The 19,228-nt window shown below is 50.6% G+C and overlaps 1 protein-coding gene across 13 annotated transcripts in view; it reads right to left on the bottom strand.

Moving 5' to 3' along the window:
• CACNA1C (calcium voltage-gated channel subunit alpha1 C) overlaps positions 1-19,228 on the bottom strand; it is a 461,815-nt gene that overhangs the window by 126,885 nt on the left and 315,702 nt on the right. For all 13 annotated transcript variants that reach the window (XR_016037705.1, XM_088837459.1, XM_088837460.1 and 10 more), the window contains exons 5-6: positions 16,980-17,119; positions 1,456-1,614 (exon numbers count right to left, since the gene is read on the bottom strand). Coding sequence is in view for 12 of the 13 variants with exons in the window: in XM_088837459.1 (XP_088693585.1) it covers positions 1,456-1,614; positions 16,980-17,119 (299 nt within the window). In the remaining variant the exon portion in view is untranslated. The remainder of the gene's footprint in view (positions 1-1,455; positions 1,615-16,979; positions 17,120-19,228) is intronic.

The following is a 19,228-nucleotide window of genomic DNA, read 5'->3' as shown; positions in this document are numbered from 1 at the left end:
TCAAGAAAGTTAAAACAATCGTGTGAATCTCTAACTATCGGTTCACAGTTTTGGGGTTTTGTTTCGACTGTGGCCATGTACAAAGACCCAGTCAACCTATTAAGTCTAACCAGACCATACAGATCAGGGGTCCAAGCCGCACCAGAGCACACAGATCAGGGGTCCAAGCCAAAGCAGACCACACAGATCAGAGGTTCAAGGCGAAACCAAACCAAACACAGATCAGGGGGTCTGCTTCGGTTTCTGAATGTGAATAATTCATGTCACTCCCTCCGCTGAATGTTCCCGCCACACCCCAGGCCAAGGTGCTCAGGTTTAATTTACCGCCTGGGTTGAGGGGAATGAGACGCGATGGATGTGGAGGGGACAGAGGGTCCTTCAAGGCTTCAGAGGATGCTCCCCTTTCTTTCCCAAGACACCAAAAAACTAAGATGGAAGATCTTGTTTGAAAAAAGTCACACATATTGAACAGGGCTCAATCCTTTGCAGAGTAAATTGTTTTAAATAATCTTTTGTGCTACATTACTTTGTCTGTTTAAAAGCCTTGTTGATTTCTATTTAAATGTTTTCTTTTTAAAGTCCAGCTGAGATGTTAGGAGCCAAAGACAGCAGTCTGTGGAGTGTCTGTCAAGCCCAAACTTCAGTCCTACCAGGGTGAACTCAGTGAGCAGCAGGGCTCATTAAATGCACTAGCTTATGGGAGGGATGTGGAGAGCCACACCTCCCGGAGGAAAGGAGTTTTGTCACAGGTCGTCCTCCTCACCTGTACTGGGGCCCACGGACGGGAGGCAGAAACACTGAGGCAGAGGAGCCAGGTCACCCCAGAGGTGAGAAGGGAGAAGTATGCATGGCTGTGACCGGCAAGCCTACCAGCCGAGGGCGGGGCTTCCTCCCCGGGGGCGGGGCTTCCTCCCGGGGGCGGGGCTTTCTTCCGAGGGTATAGTTGATGATAAGCCACACGATCGGGCAAGGATAGAGTCAGCAGCTAAGCTCCGATTCTTAAAAAATTCAGCGTTGGCTAAGCGCCTTGTTTAAAGAATGCTTATCAGTGCCAGACGGGGCTTCCCTGGTGGCTCAGATGGTAAAGAATCTGCCTGCAATGCAAGAGACACCGGTTCGATTCCTGGGTCGGAAGATGCCTTGGAGAAGGAAACGGCTATTCACTCCAGTATTCTTGCCTGGAGAATTCCATGCACAGAGGAGCCTGGCGGACTTCAGTCCATGGGTTCTCAAAGAGTTGGATATGACTGAAGTGACTAACACACACACACACACACACACACACACAGAGCAGTGCTGGACAAAGCTCATGTTTAGCTATTTTAACAGAGACTCATTTTAGTAAACAGAAAAGCTAGACTCCAGAGAGAAAATCCCTGCCTCTCTTGGCAGAGGAAACGCGGATGCCAGAAGGCAGGGCTCCCCAGCGGTCGGGAGGGATGGCGCCTCCCTTACCTGCAATGCCCTCCTGGTTGTAGCAGGTCTTGTGCATCTTGCCCATGAAGAGCTCCAGGCCAATGATGGCGTAGATGATGATGACGAAGAGCACGAGCAGGGCAATGTGCAGCAGGGGCACCATGGCCTTGATGATGGAGTTCAGGACCACCTGGAGACCTGGAATGACAAAGCTCATGCTGTCAGCCCCGCTGCCTGAAGCTCATGGCATTTGCTCAGCCTCGCCTCTCGTGAGGGTCTTGCCACCCAGTTTCAGGTGAGGAAACCGAGGCTCCAGGTTGCACAGTCAGAGTGACGCCTGGCAGGGTGCAGGAGTGGATCCAGGTGGGCCTGACTGCAAACCTCCCTGGGAGCCACATCCAAACGGCAGGACGGGCAGACACTGTCCTTCTAAGGGCCTCTCAGCTGGGGAGGAGGAGAGCGATCCTAGCAATGGAGGTGGAGTTGTCTTAGCGCACTTCAGCATGGTTAGAGGGGAAGTTCTGGTTTGCACGTGTCACCTCAACAAATGGATTCTAAAGTCCCCTGATCCTTTCAGGGAAAAAAGAGTAAGTAAAAAGCTTTCACAACAGGTCTTGTCAGCACCCAGGGGTTTCAGGCCTATGCTGCTGTCTTACAGGGAGAAGGACCCCTTGCTTACAAGCTGAACTGTAAATATCACCCCCGAATGTTCCTTGTTCAAAGAGGCTGCACACGTTCATTTGTAAATAGGGGTTGCTGGCAAGCCCCCCCCCAGACCTCCTCCAGGTCCCAGGAGGCCCTCTGTCAACAGAGGGATACCATCTCCACGTCCAGGACAGACGTGGGGGAAGGGCCGGCTCCCTGCCTCTTGCCCAGGCTGGTTGTGTGGAGGGTTACACGGACGCCAGGACCCCCACCTCTGAGTCACCTCCCGTGGGGCACTGTTAGTCTCAGACCTACCCACCAGCTAGGAATAAACTTCCTCCTCTCCTGCACTGGGGGTGTCACCCTCTGCCCCCACTGCCCTTGGCACTGGTGCCCAAAGGCGGGGCACTCCCTCCCTGTGCCCTGAGGGGGTCCCTGAGGCTTCATGACCTGGAGGAGAGGGGTTCACAAGTCCAATTGGGAGGACTCACCCCAGCCATTAAGTGAGCTGGGGAGAGGAAGCAAAACAAGAGAAAAGCCAGCATAATTTCACCTGCGAATTAATGAGAGGGCTTCGCAGCCTCCCAGTAGAACATGATGCTTTCCAATCCGAGTGATTCTGTTAATTAGCAGGTTGTACACACTGCGGTCAGGTGTGCAGTGCCTCGGAGGAAGCTGACAGCCGAGCTGCACGCTGGCTTTCTGGGTGACTGCTGGGGGCATCCCCGGAGGAGGCTGTCCAGGCCATGAGGGGAATGTGGCAGAGAATAGGGGGACACAGGATGGGGAGGGTCCTCCCACCCTACAAGGCCCCTCCCTCTCTGGACTCCTGATCCAACAGTGCTTCTTTCAGACCCAGACCTGCCATCCTCCTCCCACCCCAGGACCATCGTCTGCACTGTTCCCTCGGCCTGCATGCTTTCCCATAACTCCCTCAGCTTATCCTTCTGCTCTCGGCCCAAGGCCCACCCCCTTTCTTCTAGGTCTTGTTGGAAACCACTCCTTTCCTTCAGAGCTGAGTCTCCATTTGCAGTCACATGTTCATTAAGTGGCTTTTAAACATTGATACCCGCCTCCCACGTTGGGCTGAGTTTTGTGAACATGGGGATTTATGGGCTCTCCTGACCCTTTCATCGCTGAGACTTTGCTCGATGCTGAGCACACGTGGCCTGAGACAGCCAAGCGCAGGCTGCTGCTGTCATCACCAAATTCTGGGGGCTTTGCTGTCACCGAGTCTGGCACAGGGAGCTCTGCAAATGGACAGGCGAACCCCCAGGGCCTGCAGGCCTGGCTGTGAAGATGCCCAGAGGAAGTCATGCCTGTGCTTCTGGCCACCATTGGGGCCATAGAATTCCTGACCGATGCTTTGCTCCCACCCATTCCTGTCAGGGTGGTGGGCACCTCCCTCCCCAAGCACCAATATCAGACTTGGGATTCCATCCGTACCGAGTCCTGCCAGTTCACTTTTGCAGGACTTTTGAAAGTAACTGTTACTACATAAATAATCCATGTTCATCATGAAGGAGATGGAAAATGCTTATTATAGAGAAATGAGAAAACACAAGGAAGGGGGACGGAAAAAGAACTCATCTGTGGTCCCGCCCCTGGAGGGAGGCACTCCCAGCCTCTTGGGGTGGATATTGGACACTGTGGCCGCTGGGTTGGTCTCTCAGCTCGCTGTCTCCATGTCGCAGCTGGGATGCTCGTTCCAAAGCACAAGCGCAACGTGTCCAGTCTTCTGATGCGCTGTCACCCATGTTTTCCAGCTGATGGCCCCCGACTCCGGCCCACAGCGCACTCTCCAGCTGCAGCTTCCCCATGTCAGCACGTGTTTGTCCCCCCATGGATGCTGCTCCCTGCCTGATGCACAGCTCCAGCCGCCCGTCCTCTCATCTGTGCTCCTTGGCATGCAGCAGGGACTCAGTGCACAGGCTGCTTTCAGAAGTCATGCCATTCATTCAGGTATCTTCCGGAGACACCGAGGGGTGTCATCAGGAAAAGACGAGACTGGTAGAGTGGGAAGCACACAGGCACAGAGCGGGCTGTCAATGACCTTCACAGGATTTAACCTGCTGTTTTGAAGGAGAGTGGTGGAATTCAGTATGACCACAGGAATGGAGCCAGGGCCAACCAGAAGATTCAGGTTCAACACAAACAGACTGTCCAAGAAACAGACCTAAGGTGGAGCAGGATACTCTGAGAGATAGTGAGCCTCCCATCCCCAGAGGGATACAAGCAGTGACTGGATGAATTCATGGAGGAGGAGCCTTGGCGGGGATTCAGCCAGTGGATGAAGAGTGACTCCAGGGCACCGAAGCCCCCAGCCCTCATCGACGTGGAATGAAGACTTGCTGGGGCAGGAAGATGACCCCAATCCCCCTGGCACAGCCAGGGAAGTAGGTACTGTCAGTAACTGTATCTTACAGAGGAGAAGAGTGTGTTCCAGAGAGGCTAAGCGTCACAGCTGGTGGAGAGGCACAGGGCTCAGTGCTGGTGGCCTGACTCTAGGCTGGGGCTGCACGACTGTGCCCAATGCCTCCATGTGCCCTGGCCCATGCCCCTCAGCGTCAAAGACCCGCATCAGTGAAGCAATAGCACATGCTCGTGACATCTTCTGGGAAGGCGGGGCCTTGCCCTGCTTCCAAGGGGCCGCACTGCCTCTGAGGCCAGTCTAGCAAAGGCTTCGAGCCCCTGCCCACCGTCCCACCGCCAGCAGCCGCCAGGATGGGGTGTACAGGTGTCACCAGGGCCCCTCTCTCAGCGCCCCTCTCTGCAGCGCCCCTGCACATAACTGGCTCTCAAGACCTAAGTCTCAACAGCTTCTCCTAGGAACCGGCTCATAACTATCCCCACAACAGGCTCCTCCTGCTCCCAATCCAACCTGGAAAACTCAGCGACATCTCTGCACCCCGGTGCTTTCCTCAGATGGGACAATGAGCAGGGTCCCTGAGGAGGTATGGGTTCAGACGAGCCAGGAAGCACCTGGAGGACACGAGATCACCAAGGGCCACACCCATGGTGAGTATGTGCTCTTGGCCCTAATTAGGGATGTGAGACCTGACAAACACACGTGGACTTACGGGGACAGCAGGAATGTGGAGCAGACAGCTCCATCTGGCACACAACATACAACCTGGGAGTCCAGTCTCTCATTTGCAATTCGTGTGGGTGGCCTCCTCGTGAGGGATGCACTGCCCACCCCCACCCCCACCCCAGGAAGGCCAGCCACCAGCTTTCCAGGGAGATGGGACTCTAAGGAGCAGCTTCACTGGATGCTGGGATCAGCTGAGGATGGAGAAGCTGAACTGCATGCACTGCCTTTCTTCTTCTCCCTCCACGCTGCCGTGAGGCCAGACCGCTGTCTGCATTCCTGTTGAGGACAACTTCAGACTTCCAGGGGAAGGGAAGATGTAGAGGGTCTGAGTATGCAAAGCATGTTGTTTTCCCTTAGACGATTGAGAGGAATCATTGATTATGGAAACCAGCCCCGGGGTCTTCCTTCAAGACCATGTTGACACTGGTTTGGAGGTGTTGGCTATAAGTGATGCTTGGCCCATGATGATGCGTGGCCGAGGGCAGAGCGGCTCTTCTGATTCATCAGTTCAGAATCCTCTCGTCCAGCCACGCTCCAGTGAGGAGATGGTTTGTGGGGGCCCTGGGGGTGATGGCAGGTTGGGGGGGGTGGCAATGACTCCATGAGTTGGATCCCGGAAAAGAGGACCATGAGACCTGAGGGCCAAACCGCACATGCAGGTATGTCTGAAGCAGACCCAGGTCACCTGGCATAAAGGGGTGGGTGGGTGGGGGGAGAAACCACTAAAGACCCCAACTCAGAGGTCTCTGCTGATGTTGTTTGATTTCATCGTTCAGAGTGGACCTAGAGCTTCTTGGCTGGCAGCTACAAAGGCACATTCATGTCCCAACTATTCAGATTCAGTGGTTCCTACCAAGCTGTGTGAAAGCAACAGAAATGACCAGGAGACCTGACTGCAACTCCACAGGGAGTGATGCTGAGGATAACTGAACAGGGGGACGTCTGGGCTTAGCACTGGGTGGTGGGTACAAGCTTCTCACAGATGGACCAAAGTTGTCTGGAACAGGAGGACTCTGGGGTCACCACACTCAATGCCTTTGTTTTCACTCAAAGTCATTTGTTGAACTATGTTTTATGGGCCACCTGCTGCCCCAGGGATGGGGGCAGGTGGTCAGTATGAGGCCTGGAGGCCTCACCCTCAAAGAGCTTATAAAGAAGACAAACATGGATCAAATAACTACTTAATCAACATGGAATCACAAGCTACTTAAGTGCTTTCAAGGAAGAGATAGGGTGTCATGAAGGTCCCACCCACTCCCATGGCCAGAGGGCGGAGGAAACATCCTTGGGCAGTGACAACATGAGCTGGAGGTTGAGCAGGAGGGGAAGGACCTGGCCGGGTGGGCAGCTGGGTGGGTCCAGTGGAAAGGCCTGCATGTCCCACATGGAAGATGGCCTGCCTGGGTGTACAGGAACCCCAGCTCCCGCATCTGCCGGCCTCATGCTCTCCTGGGTTTTGTTTTGCCTCTTAGAAAAATTTCTGGAAGATTTGGGAATCCAGTCACTAATTCTGTTGGAATTGTGAGGAAGTAGAAGTCACTTTCAGAGAAAACTATTTGGGCTGCACCCAAGGAAGTCTTCCTGATGACAGACATCCGAAGCCATCTCTGCTTGTTCCTGTTAGCATGTGTGGCTGTGACTGTCATCTGTGTCATCAAAAACAACATCATCATCATCCTCATCCTCACCATAATCACCATCATGATCAACGTCACCATCATCACTGTCATCATCACCTTCAATATCATCATCACCACCTTCAATAGCATCATCATCACCATCACCACCTTTAATGTCACTGTCATCACCCTCATCACCATTGTCACCATCGCCATCAACATCAAGTTGAGATGACTGCCCTTATTTCTGATCGACAGCAACAAGTTTGTACCAGCTAGAAATTGGAGCCATGATGAATCTCACAGATCACGTTTTGTGGCTTCACTTGGCTAATGAAGCAATGGACACTTTCTAATGGTCTAATACGGTTAGTGGCTTTCAAAAGCAAATAGATTTAGAACTAGGGAGAAAATAGTTCTCTGTTGGGTTAAGGGGTAAGCCTGTCACCCAGAGGTTCAAGGGTGCCTGATGAAGGAAGGAAGAGCTCTTGCGTGGATGGCTCCCTTCAGTCTCTAGCTTCATTATTTTTTTGCATGTTCTTATTAAAATGTCTTTACTCATTAGAGATTTTCATTTACTTTTAATTTAACCTTTCTATCTTAATAAATTTCTGCATCCCACAAGTGCTTCAGTAAGCATGAAAGGAGGGTTTTGACCTGGAAGAGGGATAGTGGGTCCTCTGCTGCCTAATAAATTACAAACTATAAGAGTAATTAAAATATCAACCTTCACGTTGAATTGTTTGTATTAGCAAAATGAGTTGGAAAGAGGAGCTCAAAGGAAAACTATTTTTAAAATTATGATGTTAGGAGAAAGTAAATATGGCGGAATGGAGACTACGGAAATAGTAGCTCCAGCTTCCTGAGGACCCAGCCTGTGCTGAGCACCATGCTAAGCGCTCTGCACACATCATTTCACTGAGTCTCCGTCTTGAGCAAGATAAATGAGCTAAGGCTGGGGTAACAGTGATGATGCTTCCGGGATGACACACCTGGAGCTGGCGTTAAAAATCAAGCCAACCTGGGGACTTCCTTGGTTGTCCAGTGGTTAAGGATGCACCTTGTAATGCAGTGGACGTGGGTTCAATCCCTGGTTGGGGAACTAAGATCCCACACGCTCCAATGAAGAGCCCACACAACCCAAAATGAAATAAAATAGAATCAAAAGAAACCAGCCAACTGGACTGCAAACTCTCCACTATCAGCTGCTGTCCATGCAAAATCAGCCAATACCCTTCATGAAAGTCTGACCGCGTGCCGAGGCAGGTGGTGGCTTCATGTGGGGCCTCAAAATCCTTCTGAAAAGTGAGTCTCACAACAACACTGATCCAAGGGAAGTGACTGGATCAAGATTTGCTGCCCTGTATATGCTGCCTTCCTGGGGGTGATTGTCTCTGCCACAGGAAACCTACGATGCAGGCTTCTTTTGGCACCTGCCAGTGACAGATGCCGGGGCCTGCACTTTTTCTTCTGTTTTAAACATTTTGCAAAAAAAGTTGTGAGATATACAAATAGAAAAGTATTAAACAGAAAGATGTTACTATGTACAGTTGATCACAAAATGAAGCCATGTAACCGTCACTCCAACCAAGGAATAGAACATCGCTAGTTCTATGAAGCCTCCATCATGCCCCTCCAGGTAGTAGCTCCTCCTCCATCAAGTTAACCGCTGTATTATACTTCAATAACAAGTTAAAATGTACTTCACCACGTTAGTAAACAAAATCCTGAGTCTATCAGTAAATGTAGAAAAAAAAAACACTTCAGGGACTTCTCTGGTGGCTCAGTAGTTAAGACTCCATGCTCCCAATGCAGGGGGCATGGGTTCAAACCCTGGCTGGGGAACTAGGATCCTTTATGCTGCATGGTGAGTGCCCAAAAAATAAAATTAAATTAAAAAACTCTTGAAACAGCTTATCCAAAATGATATAAAAAATAAAAAAATCATAAAATTCAGCATTTATTCCCTAACCTTTCACATTCTCGGTATTTTCCATTCTTTTCATTCTCTGTGCTTTGCTCTCCAGATTTCCCTCTGAGTTCACCACAATTCAATAATTCCTTTTTCAGTCTGCCAAATCTTTCACTGCATTTTCATATTTGCTACCGTATTCTTCATTTCTAAATCTTATATTCAGTTCATTTCCATATCTTCTAGTTTTCTGGAAAATCACTGACCTTGTCTTTGATATACATAGTAAATGTGGTTATTTTCAAGTCAATATCTGATAATTCCAATATCCAGATCCCATGTGTGTCTGTTTCCATTGTTTATAGTTTCTGCTCCTTTTCATTCACATTGTCTTGTCTTATTGTGGACCTAGTTATTTTGTAGTGTGGGCTAGACTGTTTTTGCAAAACTGATCTTTCAAAAAATTTGGAGAACTTTGATGATGTTATCTTTCTCCAGAGATGATTCCTATTTGTTTTTGTCAGATATCTTTTCCGAGTTTTAGAAAAGAGAAGATTTATTTTGCCCAGTGAGTTCTAATTGTCCCCAGCAGGACAGTTAATCCAAATGACCCCACCTGCCACTTCAGAAAGCAAAACTGACCTGTGCTTCCTCAGGAAGAAACTCCCTGGGGAGGTCCCCTCATTACAGGTTTCCTTACTCCCCCCACCCCAGAACCAGGGCACTGGGGAAATCTTTGAATATATGGATGTATTCTAAAGGGTTCAGAAGTCTCTGACAGTCAAATTCTCCTAGTGCTGGACCCTGATCGGGGCTTTTTCGAGTGAAGTTCCTGGGGACTGGCTGTGTGCAGAGTGATATGCCTGATAACAGGGTTAAACAGGGTGGAGGGGAATCATGGTTGGGCTGTGGCTGCTCCTTCTCTCAGAAAGGTGGAGAAGACGTGGGTTTCAGGGAAACTGAAGTGTCTCCAAGACTTTGGTGGCAAGTGAGATACACTCACTGTGAGTTATCAGGTCGGATGGATCCCTAAGGAGCCCTGAGGAGAGCTCGCTAACTCTTCTCCCATCAAACACCATTGCACCAGGCAACCCACAGCTTCTTCCTGGCTCTCCTTCATGTGGAGTTTAATAAAGAACCAGGCCTGTTTATTGCTGACAGCTTATGGTTGTCATGAATTAACAGCACGGATTAACCTTTCTATGTATGTTCTTAGGATTCCAGACTGACTTATTTCCCATTTGGCTCAAATCACTAATGAATCAATAGAGATCTTGGCATGGATCAGATTTTCTATAGGGGGAAAATCTCCAAACATATGCTCAGTGGTTTTGTTTTAGAGATTTCAGATTTACTGGAAAACAAATGCTAGGCTATTTTCTCTCCTCCACTAATAGCTGTGTGACCTTGACAGTCATGTCAATTTCTTGGGTCTAGGTTTCAACATCTTTAACATGACGATATTGGATGAGAAAGCTGTCTCTGGCTCTAAATTTTGCTGGGTTGTTATTTTCCAAATATCTTAAGAAAGATTCTAATAGCTTTTCCTTTCTTCAACTACTACTGTTGCTTATATACAGTAAGTCCTCAATAAATATGTGACAAATAAATTAATATATACCTTGTAAATATAATATAGTATTATGTCAGAAATAATATATATATAGCTTATATAACATATATGATTTACATTATAGTTATGTATGATAATGATAATATATGTATAATAATATATATATGATAATATATATGATAACATTTCTAGTTATTCATTTTATGGTTTAAAAGTCAAGTGCACTTGCATTTCCAAAAAGAGGAACTGGTACCAGATGAGCCCTTTCACCATAATCATTAAAAAGTTGGATAAAAATATACGAGGCAACTGTTTCCTCCAAGTGGACATGAAGTAACTCAGGCTTGTGATCCCTGAGAGAATGGAAACTCAGAGGTGAAAACAGTAATCACTCTGGTTCTCTGACTGGGAACAGTTTCCTGACTGCAGATGAAAAAGCAGACAGACTACTGCAGTCCCACTGGTCTGAGAATCTGGGAAGTTCTGGTGGGACAGAAGAAAGGAGACAGCAAGGTAAACAGGGGCCCCAGAAGTTTGTGTAGGGGTCCCCTGTGTGTACATGCCCCTGCCAGAGTGGAAAAGTCAAGTTAATATCTCGTTAAGACCCTGAGCAATCAACTGAAACATCAGAAAGAGTACATCTTAGGAGCCAGGACCTTACCCTGGAGTAAGATGCCCTCTAGACCCATCCTGACAAGATCACACTCAACTGTGACAAGATCTGAAGGCGAAATGAGCTGGCAGGTGAGGGGCCAGGGCTTTTGCCTGATATTGACCAACAAGTGCAGAACTACAAGTTCATGGCAGGGCTGCCAGTAACTGAACTGTCTGCTGAAGGGTCAACACTCTTAGGAAGGTGGATGAATCCGGGTCTCTACAACATATGACTCATGATTCCAGTATTCAGAACAAAACCACCAGATACATAAAGAAATGGGAAAATGTGACACATAACCCAGAAAAAAACAGTCAAAGGGGAGTGAAAATGAGATTGCTCAGATGTTGGACTTAGCAGACAAAGATTTTAGAACAAACTGAAGACTGTTTAAAGAGTTAGAGTTAAAGGACAACATATTAAGAGGATGAAAGAAGTATATGGTTCTAAAGAGAGAACAGAGAGGGGATTTCACAGATAAATGGAAACTATAAAAAGGAACCAAATGGAGATTCCATGACTCATTAAATAGGCTTAATGAAGATGGAAGTAGAAGAGGAAAAAATAATGAACTGGAAGAATAATTGATATAAAAATTTCAACCTGTGGACACAGAAAAAGACTGAAGAAAACCAAACAATGCCTTAGAGACCAATGATATAACAGAAAATGGCCAAATATAAGGATAATTGGGATTACAGACAGAGAAGAGTGAGATTGGAGTGAGGGAAAATATTTGAGGAAATAATGGTCAAAAACTTCCCAAACTTGTTGACATCCAATTTACGGATGAATCTGAGCTGCTCAGATAACTCGAAGCAGAGCAAATACACAGTGAAGCCCTTCACAGTCCAGTGCTGAAAACCAAAGATAGAGAGAAAATCTAGAAACAGTCAAGAAAGAAGAAACATATATACAGGGAACCGTGGTGAGAATATCAGTGACTCAGAGAAAACTGAGACCAAGAGAAAGTGGAACAACATCTCTAACATGAAAGAAAAAACTGTCAACCAAGAATTATATATCCAGTGGAAATATTCTTCAAGAAGAGGAAGGGCTGAAGACCCCGTCAGATAATGAAAACTGACATAATTCATCAGCAGCAGACCTCTTTCAGAGAAATACCATAGACATTTCCTTCAGAGTGACGGGAAATGACACCAGAAGGAAATGCAGATCTGCAGAAAGGGTTAGACAGTCTCAGAAATGCTAAATAGGTGGGCAGATATAAAAGCTTTTACATTTTTACTTTTTCTCATAATTTACTTAAAAGACAACTTACTAAAGCAGGAAATATTAACCCAGCGTGGTGGGGTTTATAATGCTCATGTAAGCAGAAGATGAGATGGTTGGATGGCATCACCGATTAAATGGACACTAACTTGGGCAAGCCACTCCAGTACTCTTGCCTGGAAAATCCCTTGGATGGAGGAGCCTGGTGGGCTGCAGTCCATGGGGTTGCTAGGGGTCGGACACGACTGAGCGACTTCATTTTCACTTTCACACATTGGAGAAGGAAATGGCAACCCACTCCAGTGTTCTTGCCTGGAGAATCCCAGGGACAGGGGAGCCTGGTGGACTTCCATCTATGGGGTCACACAGAGTTGGACACGACTGAAGTGACTTAGCAGCAGCAGCAGCAGCAGCAGCAACTTGGGCAAACTTCAGGAGATAGTGAGGGACACGGAAGCCTGGTGTACTGCAATCCATGGGGTTGTGAAGAGTCAGACACAACTTGGCAACTGAACAAGAAGTAGAAAATACGTAAGGCTCACACAGGGGAGAGAGTTGTGTTAGTGAAAGTGTACTATGGTAAGGCTTTTACATTTGTGATTGTACATTTAACATGTGTGAGTTTTATTGAATATAAATAATACTTCAATAAAGTGGATTTAAAAAAGTCAAGTATGGAAGTATCCCCTTCCTTTCACTGGTCCCACTTGGAGCCTGAGGGAGTTGGACCCATAGAAATACCAGGAGCTAAAATTTGCTAAATGCATCTTACACACTGACCACAATTCCAAATGCTTTGCAAGCCCTTGAGTATTGAATCCTCACAACCACTCCTAGAGGTAAGTGCAATTTTAACCCCCATTATTGATCAATCAGGACGCAGAGGCACACAGCTAACAGGTAGTGGCTCTGGGGACTTGAGCCTAAGGAGTGGGACCTCAGTGCCAGCATCCTTGGTCACTCATCGTCTGGAGCTAGCCACAAGGAACAGACCCAGTGTCACAGGTGTTTGGGCTCATGTTCTTCGAATCGATCACTTCACGGGACACTGACTTCACTGTGTCTTCATCTCCGCTCTCCTCATTTTTCTTTCCAGCATTTATGGGTCACTTGTAAGTGTAAGTGGCCTTTATTATTACCATTATTTTAAATCAGGTGACAGTCACCTTACTGCTGGCTGTAATTTCAGGTTTGGGATTTCCACAGAAGGGCCAGGCATTAAAGAGAATCAATGACAGGGCTTCCGGAGTTTAAGAAGCTCTGTCTCTAGTGTGACTGACACCATCCACCACGGTCCTGGGCACGAGGTCAGTGTTTGGGGAACTGCCCTGTCTAGACTGATGGCCACTATGATGGGTGCCCCCGAGGGTCATTCCCTGTCTGGGACTCAGGCTAGAATTAGTGATTCCAAAGAAGTCCTCAGCTCACTGCTGTTCTCTGTCACTGAACACAGGATGATACTACTCAGAAGAACTTCAGGGCTGAGATAGTTGAACCCTCTTGTTTCCCAGAGCAAAAACTGCAGGTTGGAGGTTAAAGGGCAGGTCACACAGCTGACCAGACTCAGCTCCCAGGTGTCCGCACTGCAGGCCCAGAGTGCTCCCACTCTCCTGAGGCCCTCGGGGACAAGAGGACCACTTCTCCTCAGCCCATGTGGCCAGGGCTCAGGGACCATCGAAAGGCAAATACACCACACCTGAAGTATCGCTTGTGCCCGTCTTGAGAGCCAGGTGGGCACCTGTGTCCAGTTGTGGCTCCTCCAGTGACAGAGGCCGGTTTGCTGTGGGGGGTGACCCTGCCCTGGAAAACGGCCTGAGTCCATCTCTGTTCTTGGCTCTGGGAGAAGCACTTGGGCCGCGTATGCCTGCCTGTAAATTAGGGCTAAAGCCCTGTCTTTCTGGACCACTGAGCCGGCCAACCCACCAGTGAAGCTCTTGGAGGCCAAGAGCCAGACTCAGACACCCAACTCTTCATTTATCAAGTGGTGACCTGGGCATTTGTCACCACCTGTGTTTTGTTCTCAAATCAAAAAAGGACATTTTCCTCCTGTAGAAGAAGTCTGTGCATCTCAGTAAACAGGTTAATTTCCCTATGAGTTTTTAAGCTTCTTCAGGTAGAGCATAAACAGTCGGGACTTCCCTGGTTTGGTCGCATGTGTCACTGATACTCAGTAACTCGTCCATCAGACTCCACTGCAGCATGCCTGGAGCAGAGTGGACAAGCCTCAGCTACACAGCATGTCCTGAGAGTGTCAGCCAGTTTCTACACCTACAGCAAGACCCACCCCTGATTCTCTGCCTCCCTGTGCATGTCTCCAGGGCTACATTTATCCTACCTCTTCGTCCTGAGGTCCCAGATGCCCCTCCTTACCTACTCTTCAAGGCCTCTCCTCCTTGTCCAAGGAGTGCCACCTCCTCCAGGAAGCCTGTCCTGATTGCTACCTGCACTCCCCAGAGTATATGGAGTCCCCCAGAGCACACCAGTCACAGAACTCATCTGCTTTTTTTTTTTGCACATCTCTATTTTTGCTTTACACCATCATTTCTATGAACATTTTTTCTTTGACACTTCAGTCTCTCTGAGGAGACACTGAGTGTCTGACTCACTTCTGTATCTGCTGTGAGGCTAGAAAAGTCCTCTATGAGGTAGGCGCTTGGGTTTTGTTGAACAAATTAATAAATGACTCTTGGGCTTGTACCCTCACCACCATCTCTCACCCTCCAATCCTGAGATTCCACGGCACTTAATATGCATATGGACACAGAGAGTAATAGTAACTTCGTGGGCTTGGGCTTTCAGGTCCCCGCGAACCACTCAGTCAGCATATTTGCCACAGAAACAGCACCTGCGTGTTCAGCTGCACAGTTGCCATGAAGCTCGAATAACATGGAAGAAAAAGCCCTTTGGAAACACTAAAGAAGGCGCCCGGGGAAGGAAGGTCTTTGGCCCCGGCGTCACTTGGGGGTGTTAGCGCCTCGCCCCCACCATGTGGAGCCTGTGCTTGGCCACGAGGGGCCCAGTCCCCCCATAAAGATTGACCGGGTGTTTTGTAGATAATGGTAGGTGACGAGAATATGGTAGTGAACAATACAAAACCTGGCTGTTCTCGTGAGGTGAGGGGTGAAGTAAATAAACCAGGGAAGAGGGTGGAGGGGGAAGCGGGGAAGAAAGCAGAGAGGGACGGAGGACATAGCAGTGGGACTGACCCCTGAGAAGGTGCTGTTTCTGTGGACACCAAGGGGTTGAGGCCAGCCGGGGGCATCCAGACGGAAGTCCTGCCACGCGAGTCCCGACAGACTCATTGTCACCAGCCTTTTCATTCCCTGAGCTTGGCCTATTGAGTGATGGCTGATTGACCATGAAAACCCCACAGTTTCAGCTTTGCTAAAAGGTCTTGGGTCTCAGCCATCAGGTACACTCTTTCCATTCCTAGTGCCCAGTGGTTAAGGCCAGGCAGAGGAAATCTGTTTACCTGTGCTGTGTGACCATGTCTAGACTCCCTCTGAGTTAACACGGGCCACCACTGCCCAGGGTTCTCACTCCTGCCATCGTCCATCCAGGGAGTGCCCTTGCCCTGAGTAGAGACCAGGCCAGGCACTGTGCAGGCGTCAGAGAGTGAGGGGCATGTCTGGGCTTCCAGGGGCTTACAAGGTAACTGCAGAGGCAGGTACGAGGGTAAAATGTGTAAGGCATTGGGGGTTACGTGCTCGGACGCCTTACAGGAAGTCGTGCACGTGGTGGGGAGAGCTGGTCTGAGCCACAGGCTTGGTCCCCCTCACTGTGGCCAGTTCAGTTACTCTCGGAAGATGTTTTCACCATTGTGTGAAGGACAAGTTAATACAAGGTCCCCGTGTCCCCACAATTTTGCACCTAGGCAGGTTTTACCTGCCGAGCAGGACAGTGTCACCAGGTTGGTAGCAATGCAGGTGTAAAGGTCGGGGGTGCAGAGACCCCCTGCCTTCCTGGCCTGGCCCCATCTCCAAGCTAGTCTGGCTGCAGCCTGGTTTGGGGACCCCCTCTGCCTCACGTTAGAGGCCAGAAGCTGAGTGGATGGTGACACGTCCCAGCACCCACATCCTATCTCAGGTTCAGAGACCACCAGTGAACAAGGAGTGGAAGGACTTCTCAGAAAGCGGACTTAACCTGCAGCAGGTTGGGCTGGGCTTTGCTGGAGTGGATGCTGGGAGCCCGACCTTCTGTGTGCAGGGCTGGGGGCTGCTCTGCAACGGGGTGGGGTGGGGGGGGGCTCCTGCAGGATCGGGGATGGGGAGCCGACCCCGGCCCATCCCCTGATGGACAGCCTCTCCCACACCCATCTGCCCAACTCAGGCCAGCACCCTCCACCCTCAGGGAAAGCCAGCTCTCGCTTCGACAGGCGGCAGGTCCAAAAATAGGGCTTTTGAGGCTGGAGACACCCCACGTGACATGAAAGGAGGAGAGGTTGGGAGAGGTGGCAAAATGGGACTTTTTGAACATCCACTGATGCTTTTCTGATTGTTCTTTGAAAAAAAATACAGACGGTAGAGATAATCCTGTCAGCTCTGTGCCCCGAGAGCCTGGGGGATTAGCTCTCTGCTCTTCTGCTGCAAATGTGTTTGAATTCCCAGCTCCGGGGGCCTGGGGTGGGGGTCAGGCTGCTCAGATGGCCACAGGGGCTTCTCTCTGCAGCTGTCTCAGCCAGGTGGCACCTGAGCGGGAGCCATGGTGGGTTTTCATGGCCTCACATTGGAGCTGGGGTCCTCCGTTTGTAGGAAACCAGATTCCTTGGCAACTCAGGATGGGTGAGCGGGAACAGGGGAGAGGTCACATGGCTGAACGGATGAGCTACTTACTCGGGACCCCGGACACCAACCGCAGGGGCCGCAGCACACGGAATGCCCTCAGCGCCTTCACGTCGAATCCAGCACCCTTCCCTCCCAGGGCGTTGGCCCCATCAGCTTTGGTTGCTTGCTCTAAGATCGCACTGAAAAGCCTGGAATAGAAGGAGAGAGGGAACATCAGGACATCCTGCTTGCCCGGCGGGGCTCTGACCTCTCCAGGGATGCCGGGCAGTGGGGTTTGCACGTGGCTCCAGCCAGGAAAGTTGGGGGTGCGGGAGGGTCTGACTCTCATCAGATGATGGTACCTCAAGGTGGGTTCCGCCTGCCCAGAGAGGTCTGAACGAGGCCCTGGCAGCCCAGTGCCGGCATCAAGCTGGGCTTTCGGGCATCGGCAGCGTGGGCAGAGCGTCAGGCAGGCGGGAGCTGCTGCCAGGGCCTGTCCGTCCTCGGTGCCCTCTGCCCCCCATGACGTCCAGGCTTGTGTGCCCGGGAACCGCATTCCCTCCTGACAAGCCCCTGGCTTTGACCTGAACCTGGGCTGAAACAAAGGATCCTTCGGAAATTGACATGGTGCCGCAGGTACAAGGATGGGAGACTGGCTTAGAAGCCCCAGGGCCCCCCGAGACCCTGGCAGCAGGTGTGGCTGGTGGACCGATGGGGACAAAGCTGACAGATGCATGTTCAAGAGAGGGCAGTGAGATGAGGGGTGAGCAGCTTCCCTTCGGTCTGTTTTGTGCTCGGGGGCCCTGAGTAGGCTGCCTGCACAGCAGGGGTTGCAACCAGAAGTTCTGACGAGTCGCCTGGACCACGACTGACATCCTTCCTGCTCTAGGCGTCCTTCACCCCAGCTTGGCAGCTGGACAGTTCCCTATGTTAGCTGGCGATGTCTCTGATCCAGGCAGGGGTGGCCAGGGCTGGGGGGAGCTGGGCCCTTTCTCCACAGAGAAGACTTCTTTCTACTGAAACTGAGGAAACCAGTCTGCACGTCTGTTGAACAACATCCCCAATCTAAGCCAGATTTTGTTCCTAGAATTTCCTGGAAGAAAGGAACACGCTAATTGATGTACAAGATGTCCACAAATATTATTCAGGGAGGGGATCGGAGACTGAACAGCCTTCCCCTCTGTCAACCCTGAAGGGGTAGAAAGTTCGGGATTGGGTCTTGAAGGTGTCTGCTTGTGGAGGCCGGTATGCTGCTCCTCATTCAGACACCGTGGAGGCGAAAACACTGCTTCGTGGCCCCTGCCATCCAGGGCTGGGAGCACATGGCGATGTTTGTGGGGGTCATCTCCAGGCGGTTCCCCCCGGACTGTGTCTGTCAGTTCCTTAGCCCAACATTCGAGCTTATCAGCGTGGACAACAGTCTCTGGAGGGCCCGTGAGCTGAGAGGCAGGCCCGTACTGGGAGGGAGATGGAGCCACAGTGAAGGCCCTTGAGGCTGGAGCAGACGGGCAGAGTGGATGCATTCCACTGAGGGCTCCAGGGTGCCCAGTGGGGGCGGGGAGGGCCCCTGGGTGGGAACGGGGTGGAAAGGGCTCCAAAGGCACCTGGTGGGGGTGGGGGGTGTAGCTCACAGGACTCTGAGGTTCAGCAACTGTCCCCACTGTTCCTAGGAGATGCTTCCACTTCCAAAAGGAATGGAGCACGTGAGGGGTGGGCACGTCCAGGTAAAGGGTTGGGAGGGGGAGAGCGGGGGGTGGGCATGGCAGAAGAGAGGTGATTGGGCCATGCCCTCCATGGGAGGCGGGGTGTGTGCCACATTTTGTGTTGGAAGGATGGGCTGAGATCGAGACTGGATGGAGAGCCCTGAAGACGAGCAACTCGGGGAGGAGAAACCAGGTACCGAGTGTGCGATCAGTGGGAAAAAGCCAGAGGGCCTCGGTGGACCACAGGTCAGCCAGGGCTGGCATCGCGGCCTCCGTGTTGGTCAGGTGGAGGCACTTCTGCAAGGGTGCCGAGTCTGGACGCCTCTCTCCCTTCCTCAGTCTGACGGCCTGGCCTGGGCAGATGGGACTGGGATCTGGGCTGACCTGAGAGCCATCCGCTCTGCAGGAGGAGTAGAATCCACACAAGCAGAGATGCAGCAGGGGCCCTGTCTGAGGTCTGGGGCCCTGTCCGAGGTCTGCCCGTGTCTGCTGCTCCCACCCCAAGTAGAGGTGAAGGCCGTGGATGGGGCAGAGTGTGGCACAGACCAACACCAGTCCATCCTGCGGACGGGAGAAGACACAGCTCCTCTCCCTGCGAGGCCCCTCTCCTCTGCC

This window comes from Moschus berezovskii, chromosome 6 (assembly GCF_049115385.1).
Source record: "Moschus berezovskii isolate FMDL1 chromosome 6, NW_MosBer_1.0, whole genome shotgun sequence".
In the NCBI taxonomy this organism is placed as follows: Eukaryota; Metazoa; Chordata; class Mammalia; order Artiodactyla; family Moschidae; genus Moschus; species Moschus berezovskii.
Note: the sequence above shows the minus strand (reverse complement) of the source record. Positions and strands in the feature narration are given on the sequence as shown.